General features: G+C 41.9%; 1 protein-coding gene across 2 annotated transcripts in view; it reads right to left on the reverse strand.

Moving 5' to 3' along the window:
• Nucleotides 1–18,033, reverse strand: part of LOC147231591 (A-type potassium channel modulatory protein DPP6-like) — a 344,451-nt gene that overhangs the window by 65,189 nt on the left and 261,229 nt on the right. For both annotated transcript variants that reach the window (XM_086150475.1, XM_086150474.1), the window contains exon 3: nt 4,708–4,806. In XM_086150475.1, coding sequence (XP_086006601.1) covers nt 4,708–4,806 — 99 coding nt within the window. The remainder of the gene's footprint in view (nt 1–4,707; nt 4,807–18,033) is intronic.

The following is an 18,033-nucleotide window of genomic DNA, read 5'->3' on the forward strand; positions in this document are numbered from 1 at the left end:
AAAAAATGAAGACAAAGTGGTCTCCAAACTGGGTAGGCAATTGAGTAAGCTTTTTTTAAAATATTGTAAAATAAATAGATAATAAACATAATAATAAACAACTACTGCTACTATTAATGATAATTAAACGAATAGTAATAATACTAATAATACATTTTTATCATTACTAATTTCATTATCATAGTCATAATAATGATGATGATGAAAATAATAATAATGCTAATAATGCTAATGTTAAGATTAATAATAATAACAATAATAATAATAACAATAATAATAATAATATAAAAATATAATAATAACAATATCAATATAATAATAATAACAATAATAATAATAATAATGATAATAATAATAATAATATCAACAATATTATTATTAATAATAATAATAATAATAATAATAATGATAAAGTTACAACCTTAGTGCAGGAAAAGTGGTAAAGAGAATGAATGATTTAATGAAATAGATTGTAGATTACAATGTCGTCTGCAAAGAATCATCATAAAAGACAATAAATTAAAATCATGAAAACAAATACAAATAAAAAGAATATGTAAAAATATAGAAATGAAAATGTAGAAAAATAAATAAATAATAAATGAATAAATAAATAAATATTGCATTCTAAATTGAGCTTACTTTTGATATTTTTAGCGAAAAACCGCTTCATTGATACGCAAATCACGTTTTGTCACTTCTGTCGGTGACAAATATTAAAACATGGGCCGGAACTCTGAAAACTCGGGGGAAGGAAGAGAACGCTCGCTGAACAGAATCAAACATTCAATTAGATCAAAACGCGTTTTGAAGAGTTGATTCGTCGGCCGCTGTCGGCGCCGCACGAAGACCCTTTTTTTTTTTCTTCAATTTTTCACATCGCTTATTTGGTCGTCGCTGCAGGGATAAAACGTGAGGCGGCGGAGGCGCCACGCCACAAATCTATAATCAATAATAGTAAACCCGGGAGTGGAAAACACAAACAAAGATTAGGTTGCCAGATGGATCAGGCCATACCGCATGGAAGAGACAAGATTATTTCCTGCTATTTATTTATTCATTCTCAAACAATAACCCGCAGAACGTTTTCCCCTAAAGAAGTGGCGTATCGCACGAAGAAATACACAAGAGCCCGAGATTTTGACAAAAAATTGGATATTTCAAACATTTTCCTCGGGATTTTCACAACAAAGTGATAAAAATATCACTCTGAGCAACTGCGTTTAAGTTTTCATGCGATGTTTTTATCGTCTGATAAGCGTTTCAGGCCCGATCACTCAAAACGTCTCATCGTCGCCTCTTCTTTGCATTTTTATTACGCCGTTCCACTCATGTTTATCGCCCGATTCCAGGATCTCCCGAATTCAGTTGAGAGCTATTACCATCTCCCGCTAGTCAGCCCAATACTTCACAGATAAAGAGAAATAAACAAATAAACAAAAATGCATCCTTCAAAAGGATCCACCGCACACTATAATTCTTTATGTTTGTGAAACTTAGATAAACAGCAATTAATGAACCTTTAGAATATATGTATGCTAATAGCCTTTAACAGCGTTTAGCGGGCTAGCATGGCACAGTGACTTGCAAGACGTAGCTGAGAGAGCCTCCAAATAGAAGAGGAGGTTAAAAACGGAAAATATTAGATTCATTCATTCATTTTGTATTCGGCTTTTCCTGAGGCAAGTTCACCTTGGACCCATCGCCGATCCATCGCAGGGACAAACTTACAGACATTCACCCTCCCGTTCTCACGTCACATAGAGATACAACCATTTCACCCTCTCTTGTCCAAATCTTCTTCTCGTGGCAACTGGACTTGAGTTTCTTCACTTGAAGACGTTTCAACCCCTCGTCCCAGAGGCTTCTCCAGGTCAGAAGAAGTCCACAACTCTCCACTACTGCGACCATCAGGCCTCTGGAGCTCTCCCTCCTCCCATGACCCAACCATCTTTGACCTTCTCTCTAAAATATCTAACATGTGCCGTCCCTCTGATGGACTCATTCCCGATCCTATCCGTCCTGGTCCTTCCCAAAGAGAACCTCAGCATCTTCAGCTCTGCGTCCTTTTGGTCATTGTTAGGACAACTACTTTTTGCTCATCTGGACTACTGCAACTCCCTCCTTGCCGGTGCCCCAGCGGTGACCATCAGGCCTCTGGAGGTTATCCAGAAAGCGGCAGCCCGCCTGGTGTTCAACCGTCCCAAATTCTCCCACACAACTCCCCTTCTTATGTTCCTTCACCGGCTCCTGGTAGCTGCCCGCATTGAGTTCAAGTCCCTGGTGTTCGCCTACCAGCGGTGAACAGGACAGTCCCGTCTTGGTCAAGCTACATGTCCTGACCCGTCCCCTCCGATCCGCCACCTCTGGCGACCGTCCACCCCATCGCTCAGAGCCGCCGGCCGCCGATCGAACCGGTCTCGGCTCTTCTCGGCCTCGGCCCCTCGGTGGTGGAACGAACTCCCGAAAAAGGTCAGAACGGCGGGGGTGCTGGCCATCCTTCGTCGTGAGCTGAAAACATACCTCTTCACCAATCACTACCCTACTAATCTAACTTATCCTCCCACCAAAAAGAAAACAAAAAAACGATGAAATGAATGTTTGCATGTACATGGTTCTGAGACGGCTATTTGGTTGATTGGTCACTTCTGACTTCCGACTGCTGCTACTTCGTATCTTTGGTCGCTGAATTGCACTTCTTGTTAGTCGCTTCGGACACAAGCGTCTGCCAAATAATTGTAATGTAATATAATGTGTCCAGAACTTCAGGTCCAGTTACCATGACAAGAAGATTTGGACAAGGATTCACCAGGTCCTGGATGACTGACAACCACAACAGACATTCACCCTCTCATTCACACGTCATATAGAGACATACAACAATCATCCAAAATCCGTGACGAAACTCCATGATGGTCTGCAGCTGTTTGTAGCGTTTCATTCCTTCTCTGAACTGCTCATCCTGAGGATCAGGGGGGCGGAGCCTATCCCAGCTGTCATTGGGCGAACGTTGGGGTTCACTGAGAACCGCGCATAGAGACGTACAACCATTCATTCGTTTGTGTGGACTATCGAGGGTCTCCTCCAGATTCGAACCGGTTGGACGTTCTTGCAAGCGAGGCGGAAGCTTCCCAACGTGCCACCTTGTATTTGTCGAATGATCATAAATGGAAATAAGTCCGTGAACGAGTCCTGCAGACGTCTCCCGCAGGTGTACCAGCTACCGGATCCAACCGGAGTGACACCGGCAAAGAAATCCGCCGATGCGTCTCCCCGCCTTCCTTGTGTTTTCACCCGTGCCTTCCGCTCCCACTTGTCAGCTTTAGCTAATGATACACTAAAAATACCTTCGGATCAAGACGGGCTCTGTCAGCGGCGGCGGGAAGCGAGGAGATGAAACGGTGAGCTCCCGTCTATCGCCGAGTCTTTTTGGACGGCAACAAAGTTCCTCATTACGCCTTCTCTCGTGGCCTCGCGCGTCTGATCTACAACATCCCGAGGGCGAGGGGGTGAAAGTAATTGTAAAACAAAAAAAAAAAAGGATTATTTAATGTGAACAATAACATTTACGCTAGCTGGGAATACGCCGCGGCTATTAGCGCGCAGATGTCGGCCTCCAGATGTTCACGGGGGCTCGTTGTAGCGTGATCGATTTGTTTACGACTTATCTGGGTCACAGGTAGTTACGGCCCGATATCCGCCACACGGGAGGCGTCCGATCCTCGAGAACATACGGGCGACGGCGGCGACGAACAAGGGGAAATCGTACCCGGCGTCTTTTCTGCCGCTAATATCCCCAAAATATGGGGCTTTCAGCTCTCTAATTATAGCAAATCACAGAGGAGGACGACTCGCGATCTCGCTATTTTGAGTCCAGATCCAGCAGCTGCCTCGTTTCAAGGAGCCTTCCTCGGATCCCGTGTTTGGAGGAGACAGCTCGGTCAGGCTCGGGAAAAAAGACTAAATCCACCTCATTAATCCTGCAGCTGCTCGCGATCCTGGCGTCCGCGCGATTCACCCTTCGGTGCGGCGGCGAGACGCGAAAATAGGCTGCGGCGTGTCGCTGTTTTTACCTTGATAGCGAACAAAGCGTGTGGTTTTGTGAGCGGTTTTGTACTGTCACCCGCGCTGTCGTTAGCACAAAAAAAGCGAAATGTTTTTGAATACGACGGCGATGAATCGTTACCATGGACGCAACCTTGCCGTTGTTGATCAAAGAAAAGCGAGCGGTTCCTGCTAATTGGTTGGTTATTGAAGCTGATGCTAATAATTTCAGAAAAACATGGACGCGAATGTGAAAATACATTCTTTTAGCGAAATAAAAAGCTGGTTACATTGTCTGAGGAAGCAGATGGCGCCGGAAAACATGTTTACTTAATAAACATTCACTGTTTATTAAGTAGATCACCTGTTTCCGTCTTGATGTCATATTTGAAAATGTCCTTTTAAATAAAGCGGTACAGAAGGACACGTTCTGCTAGCTTCTGCTAGCAACATCAGCTACCCTGGAGGTAGCTGGAGGTGATCTACTGTTTATAAAGTAGATCACCTGTTTCCGTCTTGATGTCATATTTGAAAATGTCCTTTCAAATAAAGCCGTACAGAAGGACACGTTCTGCTAGCTTCTGCTAGCGACATCAGCTAGCGTTGCAGAGCCTCTGCGGTTTTCCGACCCGACAAAAAGCCCGTTTCGGCCGGTCGACTCACTGCTTATCCATCTGGCGTTGGGGTCGTGGACCCGGAAGTCTTTTCTGAACAGGTCCGCCACGGTCAACTTGCCCTTCAGAGCCAAGCGGTCATCTTCACCTGAGGGTTTAAACACAAGGGGAAGGGAAGGGGGGGACAGAAGGCGAGGTCAGCGTCGGAAAAGAAACGGCAAAATATCACATCCCGGCGTCTCGAACGATAGTTCGACCTGCGACGAACGACTCACGATGGGATTCGTGCAAATTGACTCAGCTGTGACTTTTGCTTAATGGGGTGAAGACGAATCGAACGATTCGTTTTGTGGGGTTTTTTTCGGGGCGCGGAGCAGGCGGAGGGGGGTTGAAATCCCGCAAACATAAAGTCGGCTCATTTAAAAATGGCGAAAGCGAAAGCTCCGAGGCTCGCGAGCGGCAGAACTGCACACGTTTGGATAAAAAAAAAAAAAGAAAATCATCTCCTGAAAAACATAATGCAAAACAGAAACAATCAGCAATCTCGGCGGAATCGCCGCACACCTCAGTGGATAAACGCTTAATGGACTGTCAGGTCGCAGATTTCAAAGCGGAGTCGAGACGACAGCGCGCGGGTAAACACTCTCTCATCGAGAGTCATTTAGTTCAGATATTCAGGATATATTTTCAGGAGGAAACAAACCGTGCGATCTGATAATCTGTCTTTATTTTGCGTCGCTGAAGGTTTGTTTAGTCCATTTGGACCCATCGGAGTGGATTAGAGGGAAGACTCGTGAACTGTTTCTACTCGTCGAGCGCGTCATCAACAAGCAAGAAGCAATGATCTTTTGGGGCGATCCTCGGAAGACCTCATCGCCGACGCCGAAATCCTAAATGTAGTCCGAGACGCTGTTATCTGCCATCGTCCTCCGAACGGACCCCTTTCGACCCTCCAGGATCGCGCTCTGTGAGGAACTCGCCACTGGAACAAGACAACGAATGATAACCTTCATCAACTGGCGGCTCCGAAGCGTCGAGATCAGGGGTGTCAGACTCGTTTTGGTTTGGTACCGGTCTGGTACGTTCGACATTCAGGAGCAAATAGGAGTTACTTCAGGATGTGAACAGGAAGGGAAAGGAAATGAACGGCAACCTTCCAATGGGATGAGCTCAGCGTACCGAGAAGCAACCTTCACCCACAGCTTCAAATTCACTGCAAATCTGGTACTGGTGCAGAAGTTAGTACAGAACAACCTCGGCTTGCGGATTTAATTTGTTTGACTCCATTCACAAATGGATATATTTGCGAACCCAATCAATGTAATTCCCATTGATCCGCTCTTCAGCCCCATAAGCTACTCTGTAAGGTTCATATGTTTGCAAATCTGACAGTGTTTCAGCAACCATGAACCTCATTGCTCGTCACTGGAAGCCACATCGTACTTTCTCCAGGAACAAGGATACCACCTGGCTCTGAGAGGTACTGAGAAATACTAAGAAGTACTCTGTGGACTTCTTGTGCTGAGAAATACTAAGAAGTACTCTGTGGACTTCTTGTGCTGAGAAATACTAAGAAGTACTCTGTGGACTTCTTGTGACCTGCCACGGCTACTGACATTGTTCTTAGCGATGTGGTCTGGCAAGGAGGCCTTTTGGTGAAGGTAACAGAGCCCTGACTTTTGGAGGATTCGGACAAGGCAATGCTGAATTTAAAATGCAACCTTTGCTCCGGAGAATTTGCTCAAGCAACCAAGGGAAGGGAAAAATTGGGTACAGTGATCCCTCGCTATAACGCGGTTTACTTTTCACGGTTTTGCTACTTCACGGATTTGCATGGTGCATTGTGTTCTGCATTCTGATTGGCTAAACAGTCACTCCGCTTCTTCTCTACCTGTGCGTCAATAACGTCGCAGTTTAATATGTGCACGTACGTAAAACAGCTTGCCGAATTTACATGACGTACGTGCAAATTCTCTTGCAATTTCCAGTTTCTCTAAAACCCATAATGTTGACAAAACGCTCTGGAGCGACAAAAGGGCCCAAAAGGCAGCGGAAGATGCTATCTATGGCAGATAAAGTTAAACTTCTGGACATGCTAAGGGAAGGTAAAAGCTATGCGGCTGTAGGTCGGCATTACGGAATGAATGAATCTTCCGTTCGTTCCATAAAGAAGGAAGAAAAAACCATAAGGACGACAGCAGCGATAAGTTTTAATAAGGATGCAAAAAGGGTTGAAACCGTCCGCAATTTTTTTCATAATCATTTTTAATTTTCTCCCGTTTAATCCAATGACTCGTGTCGCGGTGGGCGGTGCTAATCTCCGCAATTTGAAGCCTTCTGTTCACATTGATGATTAAAACAATAATTTGACAGTACAGAAGTTACCTGTTGAAAAAAAAGTTTCTTAAGTGCAGTACTTTCATTTGTGAAACAAATGATTGAGCCTGTAAAATGGTTTGTTCTACCTTTTCAATGTATAATAGAGTATTTAATTGTATAATAATTGTAAAAAAAAAATAAAAATAAAGGTTTCTACTTCACGGATTTTGCCTATCACAGGTTCTTTTTGGAACGTAACCCCCGTGAAAAACAAGAGTATACTATACATGGGTGGAGCTGGGGACTGAACGGTGATTTGTCTCCAGTGTCAGGAAACTCAGTAAACACCTGAAGAACCTAGACTGCCATCACTGATGGGTATCTGGAGGAGGAAGCGAGCTGAGCCGGAAGGTTCGACTTAGCATGTCCTAACATGATGCTGCGGAAAACAAGATGGTACTCGGGATCCATTCAAATGGTGAAATGGTGGGAGAACAATTTTTCTCGCCCGGCTGTTGAGCCGGGAAGCCCGATCACTCTTATTTCTAAAGGTCACGGATGCCAGGTCCAGGTAGGGCTGAAAACCCGTCGAGCGGGGCGTTAATGGGCAGCGCTTACCTGGAGGTTGAAGGGTTACTTCTGCCGAAGATAACTTTTTGATAAGACGGGAAAGGTCACGAAAAAAGGTTTTACTTTCCTTTACCAGAGGGCATCGGACCAACCGAGGAGAATACCGCTTGTTTGGGTGTGAAAACAAGGAGCCGCAGACACTAATAACAACGTATCCCGAGGATCCCTTGCCATCCTGAGCACTCCAATCCCTTCGGTCCCAAAGCAACATCCGAGGAAAGGTGGCTACGTCACATCAGGAGGCTTTGATAGCGGTTCGTTGGTGTCAAGAGTGCTGTGGTTTGGGGGTCTTTCTATTTCCGGTTCTTGAAGAAGCTTCGGTCACTGGAGAACTTTGCTTGAGAACAAACTTAAACCACTTTGTATTTCCCAACAACAAGACTTCCAAAGCTTTCTATTCCGTTGTTACAGGAAAAGTCAGAAAAGTCCAGCTCTAAGCTCGTTCCGGGAAGTAGCCTCCTCCAAGGAAATTTGGTAGTTTTGTATTCCCGCAGGTAGTGAGGGACCACGGTAGGAACCAAAGTGTCTGCGATGTGCACCTTCAGGTCTACGGTCAAAAACAAACCGGCAAAGAAGAAAAAAGAAAAGGAAGACGACACAGAGGAGGAAGCTACCACAGCGTTCCTGGAATAACAACCACGGACAATCAGATGGTTCTATCTTCTCCCTGCACTGCTTGGCAATGTGAGGAACCTCATTCGCCGTTAGCTAACTCCAGACTCCGCGAGCCCTTCTGAAGGACAGAAGAGCTTGGAAACAGCCAACCAGTGATTCCGATGGTTTTAAAAAATAGTCCACAACCTGCAAGAAGTATCTGGTAATGGGTACCGGCTAAGGAGTTCCACCAATCACCAAGCACCTAAGGGGGATGCAGAAGAAGTACCTGAGATCCATGAACCCTGGTTCCTCTGCTATAGCATGAAGGAATGGCTCAGCACCTAAAAAGTTCCTAGGAACTCCAAAAACTTCCTCCAGTGTGAAAGGGGCTATTGCTAGCATCACAGGGAAAAAGGGCTAACTGGTTCCCGCTAACTAACGGATCGCAATCAGAAAACGTTTTAAGATAGAAATAAATAAGCTGAGAACACAATCCGGTAAGATGGATCCCAAAGAACTGGATATCTTGCCGGAATTCCTTTCAGCTCGTCACAAAAAGCTGTAATAAACACAGGAACGAATGAGAGAATTTTTCATTTAAGCTAGTTCGGGCAGAGACGGTCAAGCATCGTCTCAACCTCCTCCGGGCTTTCATTCGGAGCGCCGAGGCTTCGGTCTTACGAGCAAACTCGCATATTTACAGCAGATGCCTCTCGCAATTCATTGCCGCTTAATTTCACCCATCGATGAACAGGATGGCGTCTCTTTTTTCGACGCGGTATAACTCATTTCAGCGCCGTAAAAGACGTGGGAGGAAAAAAAAAACATTCGCGTCAACATATTATGTACTTTCCATCCGGAGCGTTCTTATACTGAACATCTTGATGATCGTTTCAGTGCAGGAAATGTTAGCTTGATGCACCAGTAGCTTCAGGTGAGGGAGTTTGGCTAACACTTTTTAGCGCCATTGGATTAAAAATCACCAGAGCCAATCATCTGCTTCATTCTAACGCCACGTCTTCTTTTTTCCGCCCTAAAACTACTGTCTGGTGTTTCTCTAGACCAGAGGTCGGCAACCTTTAACACCCAAAGAGACGCTTCTCCATAATAAAGAAAACACAACTGTTTTGAAATTTAAAATAAATGAACACGGCATGTATGTTTTTTTTTTTTTTGCCTTAATACAAAGTATTAACAAAATGGGTTGCATTTTTTTTTCAATCAATGGTTGAATGCAGGGGAAAAAAAAAGACATTTCTGCATGCAACAAAACATTTTGAAGGTTTGAAGAACATTTTTAAGCAAAATACTCAATGTTTATTTGAGCCCGTCTTGTATTTATATAAACAGCCAAAGTTAAATTATCCACTGGCAACTGTATTTTTAACACATTTTATTTGGATGTTACAAGACCGCGATAATCTTCAATATTAAAATTACATATTAAAAATGAACAAACTAAAATAACCTTTTTATTTTGAATTAAATCTAACAATTTAATTTTAATTAAATACGATTTAATTATTTTCAAAAGCCACAGGGAGCCGCATCCAGACCTCATCAGCATCCTTCCAGGATCACCATCCCCTTACAAAGTTGTAAGTTTTCAGCTCAGCACCGTCGTACCTCTACGTTGCCGTTCCCCCGACATTTTATTTTATTTAAGAAGGACACTTGGTCCTTCCTGCCGGCACTCCGAGACCCTTCTGGTGCCTCCTCCTTTCACAGAAGCTCCGCAGTGCAATTTGCTCGGGGGCCATTTTTGCGAGCGTTAGCTTGCCGACTTACTGGCCGAAAAAAAAAGAAAAACCTCTTTGACTGAGCAAGGCCCGGGTGGAAGTTGCGATTTTGCAAAATAAAACACAAGGAATAAAGATTAATATTTACTATATAAATACAAATCTGCAGTTTCCTTCTGACCTTGTTTGGATGTCGTCGTTTCACTCTATTTGTCATTTCGCCTACACTTATTTTTATCTCATTTATTTAATTTTACCTTTATTTATATCTTTTTATTTCATTTTATTTTTATGTTTATGTTTTTCTTTTCTCTTATTTTATTTTACCTGTATGTATATATTTTTATTTTATTTTATTATATTACTTTTATTTATATCTTTTTATTTCATTTTACTTTTGTGTATGTATTTTTATTTTCTCTTATTTTACCTTTATGTACATATTTTATCTTATCTTATTTTACTTTTATTTGTATTTTTCTATTTTATTTCATTTTACTTTTGTGTATGTATTTTTATTTTCTCTTATTTTATTTTATTTTACATTTATGTATGAAGTTTTTATTTTATTGTATACTACCTTTATTAATATATTTTGATTTCATTTTATTTTATGTTTATTTTTATTTTACAAATTTACAGATGCTGGATCTGCTGCTACCCCTGCTATAGTTTTTTTCAGATTCTGTATTCATTTAAATTTAAACAACTTTTAACAAAAGCATATATAGCTATCTAGACCTCTATATCTATAATAATAAATGCAATGTCATATTTCCCAATTTCTGTGTTTCATTTGTATGTATCTTCATGCGACACGTAAAAAACTGGAATTAATGAATGGTCGAATGCATTTTTTTTTCCAATTTTTCTAAACCCGAGAAAACGCCACCGCATCTGTAACCCCTGTAACTGAGTCATTTTTAAAACAAAATATTCCCGAGATAGGATGCTTAAAAAGTTTGCGATGTCGGAAGCGTTTGCTTCTACAGCTTAAGTTGTTTTTTTTTCCTTGTCCTTGTTTCCACATTACACAACCAAGGAGCGACAGCAGGGTCATCCGCATTTCGGAGTCGGCCACCTGCAGGGGTCCGTGCCAAATTGTCGTCTTGCCAAACAAGACATTTGTCAGTATGACGCACGCCGAGCGACGCTGGAAACGGCCAAACCGTGCACATTGTTGCAAAAAACAGACAAGATAGCGATGCATATCCTTTAAAACAGCATTAAGGGATCAGAGATTGTCTCGTGTCTGGATCTCGCCATCAACAGATCGATACTCTCGCTCCGGCCTCCCCTGAAGGTGCTTGCAACTTGTTTTCTCTGACGTTTTGCACTTTGTTCTTTAAGAAAAACATCTTTTGATAATCGCTTTGATACGACGTGTATATTTTGCTGACCGTCGAAACTGTTCTGTGGCTGCTTAATCGGAGTCAAGGTTATTTAATGTCGACCGGAAAACAGGGGAAAGCTTAAAGCTAACGCTAGTTAGCGTATCGGTCTGCAAAGAAAATCTTTCTTGGGACAAAATACAGTTTTTTCATTCGACCTTTCGGATCTTAGTTTGAAAAACGACAGTTTCAGCCTTCACTTAACTCTGTCACACCGTTTCACACATCCGCTACCACAAGCTAGCACTTGAAAAAACATAAATTAGCCGGAAACAAAAGTCGGCGCGGAGGTTTTTTTGGGAGGAAGTGAGCAAACAATGAGACAGCAGAAGTGTTACCAAAAGAAAGCTGCATTTAAAAGAAAATATCAAGATTCCTACCAAAGTTCATGGCAACAGGTCATACACAAGCTCCGCGCCCGCTGTGCATTATTTCCATTGAGCAGCTAGCTAATGAAGCTATGAAACCCTCAAACTTTATCTTTATTTATCATTTATTTATTATGTTTTTATTATAATGCAAAAATATTGTAATGAAGTGTAATATAAAGTGTAATTGTTGTATTATTGTTGTAAAGAAACAGGTTGAAGCAGGTCGGAATGAAGCAGTTTATGGCTATACAGATCAAAAGTAAGCTCAATTTAGAAAGTAAGGTTTGTTCATTAATTTATTTATATTTATTAGTTTTCATTGATATATTTTTATTGATTTATTTGTTGTATTTTTTATCCTTTTTTCAATTTTTTGTCTTTTATGATGATTGTATGCAGATGACATTGTGATCTGTGGTGACCTAGAGAGGTGGAGGTGGGATGCTCTGGAGAGGAGAGGAATGAAGGTTAGTCGCAAAGAGAGCGTGGAAAAGAAATAACTCGGAAAAATAATTGCCATGAATCATCAACTCAAAATAAATTATAATATCGGAAGCTGAGGAAAGCGAACGTTTACGCAGACGATGTGTTTGATTTCTTTGCTAAATCTGCACATGCGAACGTGACATCTTGATATCAAACATCTTGGTGATTATTTTGGAGCTGCGCCCAGGACCCCTCCTTCCACGGCACCAATTCATTCATTCATTCAGTCCTTATTTACACCACTTATCTATCACAGACTTGTGATCGATCACAGATCGATCGATCACAAGTCATACATGTCACTCTACATTGGAGGGACCAAAACAACCTCTAGACAAACGGATGACCCAACACAGGAGAGCCACCACTTCAGGACAGGACTCTGTGGTCCACCTACACCTGAAGGACGAGAGCATCCGTTCGAAGACGGCGTTGTCCATATTCTGTGTGGAGAAGGGAGATGGTTCCAGAAGAAACCATCTTTGTCAAAATGGAACTCTCTCTGAACAGAGGAGGGAGTGTCAGACACAAACCCTTCACAAATGTACAACGCCGTTCTGGGATCAATACCAAGATGGACCAGGAGCTTCTGCACCCTCCAAACCACCAGGAAAGACCCACCAACAGAACCAGCACCCGGTAACGTCCGCCTGAACCTCGGTTGATGTGATCCCCGATTTTCAGTCCTTTGTTTAGCTTTACCGATCCACATTCCAATCCAGGTAATCCCACTAAGTTGCTCTTTTGAATGACGCCCTCATTAGCATAACAACTCCCTTAGGCTTGTTCCTGCAGGTCAACTCTTCTACTAACACAACAAGCCGCCATAATCTAGACACAACAAAAAACCTGGTGGTTAGATTCAGAAACTCCCCACATGTCATTAGAACTGAAGTGAAGTCTTCAAGTGAAGAAGTACAAGTCCAGTTACCAAGACAAAAAGATTCAGCAATACCAGCATGTCTGAGTACCCCCATAGGCACATATCGATCTAATTTTCCACATTTTGATTGAAATATCATTAAAGATTCAAGAGGATTGAGCGAGAAGCTTAAAAACAAGACTTCAAAAATAGATGAAGGGCTGAGAAGTTTTTCCGGCGCGGCCTAAATACTCCATCCGTGACCGCGTCCCCTAATTCTAGCCTGACACATGCTCTGATCCCCGCGCCACGGCTGTCGGGGAAAATTGTTCTTAAAAAAGCTGACGGGTCGGGAAACGGGAGGTTTAGGCCGGGTCCGGATGCGCGAAGTGACGCTAAACGTTTCCCTCTGTCATGTTAACATCAGCCTCGGGGATTTGAAGGTGATCGGAACGGCGTGAGATTCGGCGTTGATATCTTGGTGTTCCGCCTCACGTGTCTGCGAATGTCGCCTCATTGTTCTTTTTTTTTGCAGCGATTCAGTCATTTTGGTCGTAAAAGCGTCTTAGCGAAGTCGTATTTCAGTCTTTTCCAAGTCTTCCAGGTCTTGCGACATTCAAACATTTCTGACACTATCGTGAATCTTTCAGTCTTTACGGTGATGTAACGCAACCAACAACCAATGGATGAGTGGCGACAAAACCAGAAACGGTAAGTTTAACGGACAAACAATCCCCAGAGCGGGGTTGGCGGTGAAGGCGGTATTTTTCGGAGGTATGGATGGACGGGAACGGTGAAGGACGTCCCGATCAGTGCGGAAATATTGGAAAAAAAGCGAATGCGGAGTCTTAGGCAGAACAACCCGGGTCGGATTGTGTCGACTCTCCGGCGAATCACCACCGAGAGGAGAAAGAGAAGAGATGGAGTGGAATAGCAGAGGCTCTGCAGAGCTTCTTCTTCTCCTTTGGGCTTTTCCTTTCAAGTATCCCCATGTCCATCTAAACCTGTTCTCTGGCTCCTCCTCTCTCACACCAACTAACTTCACTCTCTCACTACGTCCATCTTCTCTTTGGTCTTCCTCTAGACCTCCAATTCCAGCATCCATCTACCTATAGATTCACTCTCCCTCCTCCCATGACCCAACCATCTCCGACCTTCTCCCCAAAACATCTAACGTGTGCCGTCCCTCCGATGGACTCATTCCTGATCCTATCCGTCCTGGTCCTTCCCAAAGAGAACCTCAACATCTTCAGCTCTGCGTCCTTTTGGTCATTGTAAGGACAACTACTTTTTGCTCATCTGGACTAGTGCAACTCCCTCCTTGCCGGTGCCCGAGAGGTGACCATCAGGCCTCTGGAGGTTATCCAGAAAGCGGCAGCCCGCCTGGTGTTCAACCGTCCCAAATTCTCCCACACAACTCCCCTTCTTATGTCCCTACACCGGCTCCTGGTAGCCGCCCGCATCAAGTTAAAGTCCCTGGTGTTCGCCTACCAGCGTTGAACAGGACAGTCCCGTCTTGATCAAGCTACATGTCCTGACCCGTCCCCTCCGATCCGCCACCTCTGGGCGAACGTCCGCCCCGTCGCTCAGAGCCCCGGCTGACGATCGAACCGGTCTCGGCTCTTCTCGGTCTCGGCCCCTCGGTGGTGGAACGAACTCCAGAAAAAGGTCAGAACGGCGGGGTCGCTGCCCATCTTTCCCTGTGAGCTGAAAACATACCTCTTCACCAAGCACTACCCTACTAATCGCACTTAGAACCCAACGCCCCCACCAAAAAAAGAAAAAAGAAAATGAATGATGAAATGAATGTATGTTTGTATATGGTTCTGAGATGGCTTTTTGGTAGAGTGGTCACTTCTGACTTCCGACTACTGGTACTTCGGATTTTCGGTGACTTAATTGCATTTCTTTTAAGTCAATTTGGATAAAAGCGTCTGCCAAATGACTGGAACGTAACGTCATGTAATTGTTTGTAGATCAAACATCATGTCTTCTCTCACCAATGTCTCCTCCACTTTTCCTTTCATTCTGGCTGTTGGTCTATTTCTTAATCCCCCTGATTCTTTTCTTCACCCATTCCAACCTCCTTGAACCCATTTCTTTACCTCTTTTCCACACTTTCCTACAATCTGGACTGTATTTGAAATCTAAGTACCTGAGAATTAAGTACTTGAAATCCTCCAACTCCTTGATCTCCACTCCTTGTACCTTCACCGTCCTCTAATTCACACACATATATTCTGTCTTGCTGCAACTAACCTTCACTCTTCTCCTTTCCAGAGCATACCTCCACCTCCCTAGATTTTCCTCAACCTGCTCTTATTATCAATCACAATGTCATCTGCAAACAATCATCATAAAAGACAATAAATAAAAAAAAAATGGAAACAAACAAAAATTCATTTAAAAAAAAAAAACAAAAAAAAACAAATAAGTATAAATGAATTAAAATAACTAAACAAATATTGCTTTCTCAATTGACCTTACTGTCGATATTTATAACAATAAGCTGCTTCACACATCACGTTTCGTCACTTCTGATGCTGACAAATATCAAAACATGGGCCGGAACTCTGAAAACTCCCTAAAAAAAAAGATCTCTGCCCAAACAGAATCAAACATTCAGCTCTATCCATTGATCTCCACTCCTGTAGCCTCGCCGTTCCACCTGGGTTCCTCTCATCCACACACATATATAGTCTTTGAATGTGAGTCTTTTTCCAAATCTTTAGACGTCTGGGTGGCAGAAGTTGTAGCCCGACATGGAAAAGCGGCGCCGGCGCCTTGACAGCAATCATACTGTATCCAGCAGAGTGGGTAGAAATAGCACCAATGACAGCGCCGATGCCCCTCCGGAAGCCCGTGCATCATTTTAAGAACGTGGGCCGACGGATGAAGAGCGTCTGACTGATCCCCGGTTCCTCCGCCGCGTCTTCATCTGAGCGCGGGAACAGATCCCGGGGAGAAGAAGCTCCCATAGATCACTTGGATTTCTGCCGTCGGCGTCGGAGACGGAGCCTCGTCTGGTGAGGAGCCGCTCGCTCATCAGCGGTAATGATGTAAATTGGACCGATTGCGAGCATGTTTTGAAGTGTTAAATAATAGAAAATGATTTAATTTAAATCAACATATATATATATATATGTATACACATATATAATTAAGTTATACATATATACTATATAAATTAAGTATATGTAATAATTATACATAATATATAGGTATAATATAATGCAATAATACAATATAATATTATATATACATATATATAATTTATACATATATACTATGTAAATTGAATTAAATATATATGTAATACATATACATAATATATGTACAATATAATATAATACTCTCTCTCTATATATACATTGATACGTATAAATCTCTTTATATATATGTATATATCAAAATGATATTACATTAAATCTTATATATATAATTTATACATATATACTATATAAATTATATTAAATATATATGTAATAGATATACATAATATATGTATAATGTAGTGTAATAATACAATATAATACTATATAATATATATATATATTTGCTGCATATCGACAGTAAGGTAAATTTAGAAAGCAATATTTGTTTAGCTATTTATTAATTCATTTATTATTATTATTATTATTTTTTTTTTTTGGTATTTTCATTTTTATTTATTTTTTTATAAATTTGTACGTATATATAAAACAGTGTTATTCAAATTCAGCTTTATTGTCAATTTCTCTGCATGACATACAGAGGAATCAAGAAGACATTTCTTACTTTCCAAAGGTGACATTAATTTAAGAAATACAGTCATTTCTGTGCGTACCTGAATATAAGCCACAACAGATATGTAAATAAATAAATGTGTACATGGCACAGAATGACCGTTTGATGTTGCCTCTCGTCCAATGACGGCCAGGATAGATAATAAATGAATGAGAAGATGAAGATAAAGAGCAATAAATAAACTAAAACTAATGTATTGACCAAAACCTGACCCAAGTCCGCTCATGGCTCCATAAAATAACCATACATCAATTAATTTCCAGACTACTCAGCACACCTGAATATAAGCCGCACCGGCTAAAAATAACAATATAAATATATGTGTACATATTTAGGCCGCACTCTTCTATACGCAGCAAGTGGCCATGTTGAAACATGAGAAATTAAATTTTCTTTAAACTTTTCCGAAAAAGTGGCTGATGAAAAATAATAAATAACACAAGGAAAAGTCCAATTATTTTCTATCCCTGCTTTGTCCTACTCTAGCTGATCGCTATCTAAGCAACTAAAACCGTTAAAGTCGTCTTCTTCGGTGTCGGAATTGAACGGCCTCAGAATTTCACAGTCATTTAATTGATCTGATGTGACGCGGCTAAGTGTTTTAGCGGCATGAAGCTCGTTAGTCCCCCAAAAATCCATAAATAAGCCGCAACGTTCAAAGTGCGTGAAATAAGTAACGGCTCACGGTCCGCAAATGGCGGTAATTCTATGTCTCTATATTACATCCGAATGAGATCGTGGACGGATTTTTGTGTTTTTATGATGTTTTTACGAGAGGATGAATGGAAAAATGTTTACTTATAACGCATGAATGACAACATGAATGGTTGTATTTCTCTATATAACTGGTGGATGACAGGTCATATGCAGTGAGGTGCAGTCAGGGGAGGCAGGAGAGGCCGTGCCTCACCTGGCAATCGTGAAAAGAAAAAAATGTCAGATGAAAAAAGAATTAAATGGTCAGATTCATCAGTGATTTGCACTCTAAAGCTATTTGTCATTGAACTTCACCAGTTTTAGATTCAAAATCACTGAATTTTCACATTTACTGTTCAAATACTGAGAAGAGACGTGCGGTGAGGCTGCAGGCTGTTGAGCCTCAACTGACTTAGCTAACTGCTAAGACCGTAACGCTATCTCCCACAATTAAAATCTTTAAACACTTTTGATATATGACCAACATTTCCAAGATAC

Source organism: Fistularia commersonii, chromosome 8 (genome assembly GCF_037954325.1).
Source record: "Fistularia commersonii isolate RoL2024-O1a breed Wild chromosome 8, RoL_Fcom_v1.0, whole genome shotgun sequence".
In the NCBI taxonomy this organism is placed as follows: Eukaryota; Metazoa; Chordata; class Actinopteri; order Syngnathiformes; family Fistulariidae; genus Fistularia; species Fistularia commersonii.